Source organism: Palaemon carinicauda, chromosome 12 (assembly GCF_036898095.1).
Source record: "Palaemon carinicauda isolate YSFRI2023 chromosome 12, ASM3689809v2, whole genome shotgun sequence".
NCBI classification, from domain to species: domain Eukaryota; kingdom Metazoa; phylum Arthropoda; class Malacostraca; order Decapoda; family Palaemonidae; genus Palaemon; species Palaemon carinicauda.
Window position 1 is genome coordinate 134,454,732 of NC_090736.1, and position 11,486 is coordinate 134,466,217.

An 11,486-nucleotide genomic window follows, 5' to 3' on the forward strand; every position below is an offset into this window, starting at 1 on the left:
GTTATGGGGTTAGGGGGTTTAATCCTCTTGAATAGATGAGGTAAAGACAGGATTATTTTGGTTGATTTAAAAGTACTAGATGATGTGATACTCTTTATTGATATAGTGTTGCAAAAAATGTGTTGATATTATTTTTTAAATATCTCTAAATTAATCTTTCTCGGTTTTCGAAATGAAGAGGGGATATGGTTTCAAGTATATTATAAAAAAAAAATAAAAAAATGGGTTCTTTATTGATATAGTGTTGCAAAAAATATGTTTATAATGTTTTTTAAATATTTCTAAATTAAAAATGGGTTTTTTTATTGATATAGCGTTGCAAAAAATGTGTTGATATTATTTTTTGAATATCTCTAAATTAATTTTTCTTGGTTTTCGAAATGAAGAAGGGATATGGTTTCAAGTATATTATAAAAAACAAATAAAAAATGTGTTCTTTATTGATATAGTGTTGCAAAAAATGTGTTGATATTATTTTTTAAATATCTCTAAATTAATTTTTCTCGGTTTTCGAAGTGAAGAGGGGATATGGTTTCAAGTATATTATATATAAAAAAAAATAAAAAATGGGTTCTCACGTTTGTAATACATACGATAAAAGGTTCTTGGTATTCTGCTTTTAGAATTAAAAGGGGAAAGGATCATAATTATTATTATTTTTTTTAATGTAATAAATATTGATTCAGCATAAAAGAGACTTGGTAAGACTTTTTGGAAAAGATAGGTGGTTACCTTCACCTTCTTTTAGCATTAAATAGACAATGATGATAACGTGACTATAGGTAATTTTATTGAAAGATTTGCAATTATATTTTCAAAATATTTTAATACGAATGAGCTGAGAGTATATTTTGTTTATTTTCGAAATAAAAGGACAAATTATATATAGTTTTATATGTTTTTCAAACTGAATAAGGCGTTTGTTTCCAGCTTATTTTTAACTGTTTTGAAAAAAATAAATAAGAATTTTTGTCATAGTATGATCATCTTTTTTTTCATATTTTTTTCCCATTTTTGAGATAAAATTTTTTAAATTTTTTGTATTTTTGAGATCATATTCTAACATGGTGTTTTTATGTAAAATAGATAAGAGTTTGCTTTGATAGGGATCTTGCCTTTTGCCTGAAAAGACTAATCAAATGTTAACACTCATTCAGTTAATCAGTGTTATTAAGAAATTTCATCCACTTGTCTTTTATATCCAGCTTGTTTTCGCATAGAAGTACCAAATCAATTTTTGAAATCTCTTGAGGATAAAAATAGATACCTTTACAGTATAATTTTTTTGAGAAAATCTTAAATGATACATTATGTGGAAAGGGGGTGTATGGCCCCCTTTGCAAAACTACTTAATAATTAAATTAAAAAAAAATTGTCATTACAAGTTTCTTACTAGATAGGTGAAATAGGAAGATAATATTTCTCAGCAGTATAAGAATTCCCTTAGAGATTAACTATGTGATCACAATCCTTCTGTTTATTCAGTCCTATTGCATGTTTTTTTTTTTTTTTTTTTTTTTTTTTTTTTTTTTTTGAAACCTATTGGTCTGTCAGTATCTTTTTCTGTCACTTTTCCTAAATTCTATTTGCGAGTCTGTAATTATATGTGTTTTTTGAAGGAATCTCTTTTAGGATATGTTCAAAAACCACAGAAAAAGAGAGGCACTCCTAAAATATGATAATCCAGACTAATTGTCTCTGTCAATTTTCCTAAATTCTGTTCGAGTCACTGAATTATATATATTTTTCACGGGGTCTTCTTTTAGATTATGTTTAAAAAACCACAGAAACGAGTTTGAATTTATGAAAAATTCGATATTGTAGGATAATTATTTCTGTCACTTTCCCTAAATTCTATGTTCGAGTCACTGAATTATATGAATTTTTAAAGGGGCCTCTTTTAGAATATGTTTAAAAAACCACAGAAAAAAGAGGCACTTCTCAAATCTGCTAATCCAGACCTTCTCAGTTTCTGTCAGTTTTCTTAAAGTCCATTTTCAAGTCGCTGAATTATATATCTTTTTGAAAGGGGCCTCTTTTAGGATGTGTTAAAAAAAAAACCCACAGAAAAGGGTGGGCACCTCTAAAATCTGGTAATCCAGACTGACAATGTTAGTACATTCTTGATTCCTTTTCTGCTATCCAGTCAACCAGAGAACATCGGTACTCAGTTTCACAATTTCCCCCTGTCAAGCCCAGCATCCTTGCACTTCTTAGGAAACCTGGGGGAAAATGTGAATCTACTGCAGCTCTTGTAGATAATCTGGGAAGAAATAGAATTCAATCAGTGATTAAATGTATTATTTTTGTCTTGGTTATATTTCTTTAAGCCTGTTAGTCATTTGAATTACTAGGATCTGTGTCTGTATCTTATAGAACATGGAAATCTTTGCCCTGACCCTAGTTTCATCAATCTGTTCAACCTATTGATGATAAATTCAATAGACAGTTTTGCCTGTATCTCAAGGTAAAAGAAGTCTTTGTCCACTCAAAATAAAGAGCATTAATAGCTTACTGTTTGTATGCTTATTAACTAAAAGTGTAAAAAAACTGCATTGAAGATATAAGAGAAAATACACAGCAGAAATGTAAAGAACTCAATTTATTTCACATCACAAGAAAATTATGATTTCGACAAACACTTATGAAGCGGTTGATCACGATACCCACCCAGAGAAACTCTGAAGAAAGTAACTCATATCTGAACTATCAGAAGCTAGTTTCGATGTTTCGCAGATGACCCTGGGAGCACACGACACCAGAGACTTTGGCATTTGGAACCTGCTGCTGGTTTCAGAAGGTACCTTTTTCCTAGCACGAGTCTTGGCCTTAGAGCAGGAGCAGCTTTCGCTTGAGTTAGACCTCGAACCAAGAGCCCGGCCCATGATGGTGTTGTCGTTAGTGTTGGAGTCCATGTTGCTGCTAACGTTCTCATTGTTGGCGTTATCATTATTATTGTTCTCATTGTTATTATTGTTGTTATTGTTGCTGTTCACATTAGCTACAGCGTTGATCAGTACATTGGCAGCCACTACGCTGAATGTCAGGAGAGCGAAGACATTGCTCCCTCCGCCACCGGAAGGGGGAGATGGTACAGGGCAAGGGTCCAACTCTTGCACTGTACCATCATCTTTCAGAGGCATGTATTGGTACCTGTTGTTGTTGGCTTCAGCCACCATAAATGGAGTGTGAGGAGTTGTTGGTTGTGGTCTGCCTAGAAGGCGGATCGGCAGGTATCTTCTGGCCCTGTGATGGACAGCCGGCCAGTTCTTTTCTTCGCTTCTAGAACTGTCTGTATATTTGGCATTGCTGATTCTATCTAGATTCTCATGACTTTTTATCATTTCTTCTGGTGGAATATGACCTGAGCTGGGTAGAATAATGTTTGGGATCATAGATGTCACTAATTTGGCACTTTCAGTCAAGTTGAACTGCTCTGAAGTGTTGACTGAAACACAATGCATCACATATGAGCCCAGTGTTAATAGGGTCATGAGATTGGCCATTTTTCTGAAATCAAGATATGTATATTAAAATCAAATTGTAGTGTTAAAATCATTGCAATAAGAAATATGGCTAACGAGTAATTTGTTCTGATCTTATTTTTAAGATACAACTACAAAAACAACAAATACAACAGTTTCAAGTCCACTGAAGGGCAAAGGCCTCAGGCATGTGCTTATGTCTGGGGCTTGGCTATTTTCATCACACCAAGCTGGCTATTGTGGATTGGTGATGTTGGGAGACTTTAGTTAGATCGCTCACAGCAAACTAACCTAGTATGGGTGGCCATGACGAGTACAGCTTTGATGATCATTGCTATAAACAAACCTTTTCTTGACGTTAAGGTATCACCACTCAGAAAGTAGAAGGCAAATTAACTATGCTGCAGCATAATGAATTAAGACAAGACACTTTTAGGAAATACAACAGTTATTTATGTTTACATGATAACAAACTAAAACGATATTTAGCTTTTGATTTAAGCTAATCAGGATGTATTAAATGATGAATCGTCTTCAACAACATAGGTAGATTTCCTTACGATATACAGTTCAACACTACTTCGGATGTATCACTCGAGCAGGCGAATGGTATAACTGTACTCCTGTTTTCATGTGCTGTGGTAATAAGGGAAGAAGAAGAAGAAGAAGAAGAAGAAGAAGAAGAAGAAGAAGAAGAAAGAAGAAGAAGAAGAAGAAGAAGAAGAAGAAGAAGAAGAAGAAATTGAAGCTTGGCTGGTTTAGGCCACTGTTACATCACGGACTTCTGAGTTGAAGTTTGGATTAGCAACGAGAGATAGAATTCTAAAGAAACTTTGTTTACATTTGTAGGTGCCGGTATGACCTACAAATTGTCTCTCTCCTACTTCTCTCTCTCTCTCTCTCTCTCTCTCTCTCTCTCTCTCTCTCTCTCTCTCTCTCTCTCTCGACCAAAGTTATGGACAATAAGACGTCTTGATATCTGTGTGAACTCAACACGGGTGTTGAATATCTAAGACGGGATTAACGGTACCACTGAGAATAAAGGTGGTATTTTAGCCTCCAGCCAGTGGCTTATGGATATAATATTGAAATTATCGCATCATTATTACGCATTATAGGCGTAGATAATTTTTTTAATATTATCGATATCATTGCTTCGTGATTATGCTCTACGAGCGTAAATCATTTTTTACGGCTTTTAATTCTGGCTTAGGTGATACGAGCGTATTTTTTTTTTTTTTTTTTTTTTGATGGTTTATTTCGTATTTTATATTTTGGGTAATAAGGAAAAATAACATAATTTTGCTGTTAATTTTGCTCATTTATATTATCTTGACTTGCAATTAACATAGTTTAAGTTACAAATTCTTTAATTCGCTTCCATTTAAAAGCAATTTAATCAAAACTTGAAGACGAGAAGACCAGTGATGCGTTTCATTCTCTCTCTCTCTCTCTCTCTCTCTCTCTCTCTCTCTCTCTCTCTCTCTCTCTCTCTCTCTCTCTCCAAGGGGGTTTATTCAGTTTTGGTCACGTTATATAGTACAACGGTTCCTGTATAATTGGGACACAGCACATTATATAGTACAACGGTTCCTATATAATTGGGACACAGCACATTATATAGTACAACGGTTCCTATATAATTGGGACACAGCACATTATATAGTACAACGGTTCCTATATAATTGGGACACAGCAACAGCACATTATATAGTACCACGGTTCCTATATAATTGGGACACAGCACATTATATAGTACAGCGGCTCCTGTATAATTAGGACACAGCACATTATAGAGTAAAGCTGCTCCTGTATAATTAGGACACCACGTTATATAGTACAACGGTTCCTATATAATTGGGACACAGCAACAGCACATTATATAGTACAACGGTTCCTATATAAATGGGACACAGCACATGATATAGTACAATGGTTCCTATATAATTAGGACACAACACGTTATATTGTACAACGGTTCCTATATAATTGGGACACAGCACGTTGTATAGTACAACGGTTCCTATATAATTGGGACACAGCATATTATATAGTACAACGGTTCCTATATAATTGGGACACAGCATATTATATAGTACAACGGTTCCTATATAATTGGGACACAGCACATTATATAGTACAACGGTTCCTATATAATTGGGACACAGCATATTATATAGTACAACGGTTCCTATATAATTGGGACACAGCACATTATATAGTACAGCGGCCCCTGTTTAATTAGGACACAGCACGTTATATAGTACAACGGTTCCTATATAATTGGGACACAGCACATTATATAGTATAGCGGTTCCTGTATAATTAGGACACAGCACCTGTCTGACATATCTCATTTTCATAACAATTGAAAATTTTAAACTTCATAATTTTATTAACGAATTATTAAAAATATCAGATAATATATTTTGATAAAATACAAACTTTTACCTTTTTTATTCAAGTGATTTTACAATCTTTATATATTTTAAATATTTTAGAATAATTATTCATTACTTCCCTTGTAGTTTATTTCCTTATTTCCTTTCCTCACTGGGCTATTTTTTCCTGTTGGAGCCCTTATATATCCCTTTCTGAGTGGTTATACCTTAACGTAGTGGAATCATTTGTGTATTGCTATGACTAGCAAAGCTTCAGGGCCACCCGTAATAGGTTGGTTTGCTGTGAGCGATCAGACAAAAGTCTCCCACCATCACTAATCCGAACTGGGGTTGTGGTGGCCGATGCGGTAACGTCCCTGACTGGTGAACGCCAGACTGGGGTTCGAGTCCTGCTCAAACTTGTTAGTTTCTCTGGTCGCTGCAATCTCACCATCCTTGTGAGCTAAGGATTGGGGGGTTTTGGGGAGCCTATAGGTCTTTTCTGCTGAGTCATCAGCAGCCATTGCCTGACCCTACTTGGTCATAGCTTGGGTGGAGAGGGGGTTTGGGCGATGGTCATATGTATATATGGTCAGTCTCCAGGGCATTGTCCTGCTTGATAGGGCAATGTCACTGTCCCTTGTCTCTGCCATTCATGAGTGGCCTATAAACCTTTAAACTGACCAGCGTGGTGAGGGAAATTGGCTAAACCCCAGACATGAATAAGGACATGGCTGAGGCCTTTGTCCTGCAGTGGATTAGAAATGGCTGTATTTGTTGTTATTGTTGTTGTTGTTGTTGTATACTCAATTGATTTTCAAAATAGTCTTAAGAACTTGGGCCCTCAAGAGTTGAATAGGTAAGGAAATAAGAATAATTAAGACAGAACAATTCTTAGTTTTATTTGGAAATATTCGTAATGTATAATTCAGAATTAACAGCAGCTTTGTATAGGTTTAAAGTCACTTGTAGATACATACAGAGTTTAGAAGACACATGTAAATACATATATACAGAGATTAGAATATTAATATGAATACATAGTTTAAAAAGCAAACTAAAATATTAAGGGTGTACATATGCATTTTTCATAATTGATTTGCACTCAGTGAATAATGTATAAAGATATTTCACATAAGGTAAAGCACTATAAGTAAATATTCCACTGTCCTTGGTTAGAGTTCTCTTGCTTGAGGGTATACTCGGGCACACTATTCTATCTAATTTATCTTCCTCTTGTTTTATTAAAGTTCTTATAGTTTATGTAGGAAATATTTATTTTAATATTGTCACTGTTCTTAAAATATTTTATTTTTCCTCGTTTCCATTCCTCACTGGGCTATTTTCCCCGTTGGGGCCCTTGGGCTTATAGCATCCTGTTCTTCCGATTAGGGTTGTAGCTTAGCAAGTAATAATAGTCTATAACAACCATCTTCAGAAAGCGTCCCTCGTTGCTCACTTGTTCTTAAACCCTACATTTAATTTTTGCTTATATTGATCCATAAGATTTTCCCCCAAATTTCCACAACACAGCTATTTTCAAGAATCAGATTTTTACTCTTTATTTTCTCTTTCAAGAAGTGGTTTTCTTTGTTTCTTTAAGGTTGGACAGTGTTTTTTAATTGCTTCTCCCCTTCCGTCGGCCTCCGTGTAAATATTTCCTATGACAGCTTAGAAGTAAGAATGGAAATGGCTGGGCAGTGTATGTCTCCACAAGTAGGAGTTGGTGGATCACGTGATTCATTTGAAAATATTCTGCTCTTGAACTTTCTTATTGCCAGAGAGTAGCTTGCCAGTCTGAAATAGTAAATTATTATTATTATTATTATTATTATTATTATTATTATTAGTGTAAGAGACCCATCATAAACGACGGCTAAATATTTGGATATGCACACAATGCACTTGTACCCTTCTCTCATCAGGGTATGACTACTCCCTCTATCCCTATCCGAGGGACGGGGAGAGACACAGTAGTTATACGTCTGAGCGTGACAGTAAGGAAATATATATACAGGTGTGTGCGTATATATATATATATATATATATATATATATATATATATATATATATATATATATGTATGTATGTATGTATGTATGTATGTATAATGGGCGTTTTAATAACATCAAAACATCAATAATAGTAATGATAATAAGAATAAAAATATTTCTAATAATGGTATTAATAACAGATATATAGAAGAAAAAACACTGATTACTGTTAGTTTTGAAATGGAAAAATTCATAATTTCCAGAAATCAATATCAGTAGAATTTAATTACTTAACTAGAAATAAGAACAAATTACTCTACGTACCTCATTAATTTCATGAACATCAGGTCTAGCCCTCTGCTATAACTTATTTCCAAGTCTTGCTCACAAAACAGGCGTCGAAAACAGGGCTCCAACCAACTGTCCTCTGGAGCAGTGAGGGAACGTTTTCGAGTAGGTGGGGCAAAATCTTCATTGGCTATAATCCCCTTTTGTTTGCAAGAACATCTACTTTTCGGTGATCTTTTTGTCTTTGTTAGATTTTGGTTATTTTTAGTGTAATTGAATTCAATCGCATCTATGCGAGATAAGTTTGACACCAGCGAATTCAAATCATCTGTTGATCTATGAGAAATGAACATACTTAGCAGTTCTTCCCCTTCGTCAAACTTGAGGTTTCTGGCTCCGAATGATCCTTCGTCAAACTCAAGGTTTCTGCCTCCGAAGGATCCTTCGTCAAACTCTTCGTCAAACTCAAGGTTTCTGCCTCCGAAGGATCCTTCGTCAAACTCGAGGTTTCTGCCTCCAAAGGAACCTTCGTTAGAGTTGAGGTTCCTAGTTCTGAAGGATCCCTTTTCAGACTCGAGGTTCCTAGTTCTGAAGGATCCCTTTTCAGACTCGAGGTTCCTGCCTCCGAAAGATCCTTCGTCAAACCTGAGGTTCCTGCCTCCAAAGGATCCTTTATCAGACTCGAGGTTTCTGCCTCCAAATGATCCTTCATCCGACCTGATGTTCCTGCCTCCGAAGGATCCAGTATCAGAGTTGAGGTTCCCGCCTCCGAAGGATCCTTCGTTTGACCTGATATTCCTGCCTCCGAAGGATCCTGCATCAGATTCGAGGTTCCTGCCTCCGAAGGATATTGTGTTAGGGCGCGAGGTTACAGGGCGCGCATTGGTTAAAGTAGGAAACCCGTCGCTCCCGAGGTCTGCATTGGCATTGTGCTGACCAACGTCGTTTATCCTGACAGGGACGATGTTCCTGACTGGGGCATCCCCAGCTCCAGCTCCAGCTCCTCCTCCTCCTCCTCCTCCTCCTCCTCCTCCTCCTCCTCCTCCTCCTCCTCCTCCTCCTCCTCCTCCTCCACCAGCTGCATTCAAGTCATTGTTATTGTTATTGTTGTCATTGTTGTTGTTATTGTTATTATTGTTATTGTTGTTAATGGCGTTGATGACGTTAGCGACCGTCATGCTTAGGGACACCATCATCCCGAGGAAGCCAAAGACAGAGAACCTGCTCTTGGAGGGTGGTGCTGGAGGACAGTACTCCTCGGTGACCTCATTGGCATAGGAATCTAACGCCATGTAGTTGTACGCACGTTTCCGGCGGAGCTGAAACTCGTTTGAATTGATTCTCAATCTTATCTTCGATGTTGTTGCCTCTGAGGTTTTAAGAGGAGCTTCTGTGATGCGCCATGTAAGATTTCTCATTCTAACTAGGTTAATCTGATCGTCTTCAAAGAGAGTCTTACTGTCAAGTTTCAGGCTGAAATGGTTGTTTTTATCCATATTTTCAGTTTTTAAGAATTGTTCGGCATGACCCGAAGATTTGTTCCCAATTTCCAGAAGGTATAAAAGGCAAAGGAAGGTTCTACTCCTTGTCATGGCTGGCATGGCGAGTTCTGAAATGAAAACTTGAAGTGGAGATACATAACACGTCAGATTAAAAGAGTTACACATGTTCATATAATTAAGTTTTCCTGATTTGCATATTTTCCCAATATTTATTTCTCAAGATTTACACATTTTCTTTGCATATGGTCGTTTGATTCCCGAAAACCACAGTGACTGCTAATTTTGGCAAAAATTTGAAGCAGATATGCGCTCAAGTCACCGCAAAAGGAATTTTAATTCTGGGGAAAAGTAAGTCTATCAATTAGCCGGTCTTGCATTTGCCTTTAGATTAATATCAATTATACAAATGTTTAACATCACATGGTGTTACCTACGACTCTCAACTTTTAGGTTTGCAATACTGTCAGTAAACAAGGCCTTGAATTCAAAAACGTCTCTGACATCTTTGGTCGATTATTACTACAACATGATTCAAAATTTATATCTCACTCTGTTTGTCAGTTGCAGAATCTTGTAGTCTATATTCTTATGCAGTGCGTGGGTGTCTTAGTCCAAGCCTGTATCTCAATCTTTTCTTATTTTACCATTACATTTATTGGTATGTATACACTAGTGCTAGACGGGAGTTAAAGACCCACTCAAGTATAGTTTCTAGTAGTTCGTGCAACTTCACCATCCCTGTCAGCTTGGGATGGGGATTTTTGGGGAGCCAATATGTCTACCTTCTGAGTTCTCAGCAACAATTGCCTGGCCCTCCTTGGTTTTAATTTGATAGAGAGTGGGTTTTGGGCACTGATTCCCTAGTATAGGTGAAATTGCCTTTTCTAATTTCAGTATACATCAAGGCAAGGTTATGAGACATTTGGCAACTCTGCAATAAAGGGAGGGCACAATAGGAAGTAGATTCGTATCCCTATAAAACAGACTGCGACTGTCCAGCCTAAAACTTTTAACACCTCCACCCACAAGCATCGCGATTGGCCGCCAGTCGAATGGTCTCTGCTCCAATTATCTCATTGTTCCTCTGTTCTGGCAAGTGGTACGTGGATGTGCTGCGCACGCCAGCTGCGTGATTCACTATTTTAGGTATCATAATTACCTATTATTATTATTATTATTATTATTATTATTATTATTACTTGCTAAGCTACAACCCTAATTGGAAAAGCATGATGCTTTAAGCCCCGGGGCCTCAATAGGGAAAATAGCCCAGTGAGGAAAGGAAACAGAAAATTAAGATATATTAAGAGCAGTAACATCAAAATATATACTTCCTATATAAACTATGAAAACTTTAACAAAACTAGAGGAAGAGAAATAAGATAGAATAGTGTGCTCAAGTGCACCCTCAAGCAAGAGAACTCTAAATGATCTGTCTTATTATTGTCATTGTTATATTTACATGATTCAGCAGTGAAAAGGTGTCGTCCAATCATAATGTTTGTGGGCGGAGCATGTTAAGATATTGGGTTGGAACAAGTCGTTTGCTATAAAAGTATGGTGCTGCCTATTATTTTTCTTAAGCGTACATTATTCATGAAATAAAGATTTTAGTCCAGTAACATTACTAGACCATTATCTTCTAGACTGCGGAGTTGCCAGATGTATCTAGCCTATAGCCATGCGTGATGTGGACACAGAAGTCCATGGCGCACCACGCTCTGAAGAGCTGCACCCTATCACACCCTTACTGCATGACAAGTAACCAAACAGATAGTGTAAGATGATATGGTAAAGTTGGTAGACGAGGCTAAACTCAGGAACTAGCAGCGCAGT

At 36.5% G+C, this 11,486-nt stretch overlaps 1 protein-coding gene across 1 annotated transcript; it reads right to left on the reverse strand.

The window, feature by feature from the left end:
- Positions 1-2,112: 2,112 nt before the first annotated feature.
- Positions 2,113-3,793, reverse strand: LOC137651065 (uncharacterized). The gene is made up of 3 exons (XM_068384203.1): positions 3,777-3,793; positions 2,671-3,510; positions 2,113-2,263 (listed from the first exon to the last, which is right to left on the reverse strand). Exons 1-3 carry the CDS (start codon positions 3,791-3,793, stop codon positions 2,113-2,115), a joined length of 1,008 nt encoding a protein of 335 aa, XP_068240304.1.
- Between the last annotated feature and the right edge of the window lie 7,693 nt (positions 3,794-11,486).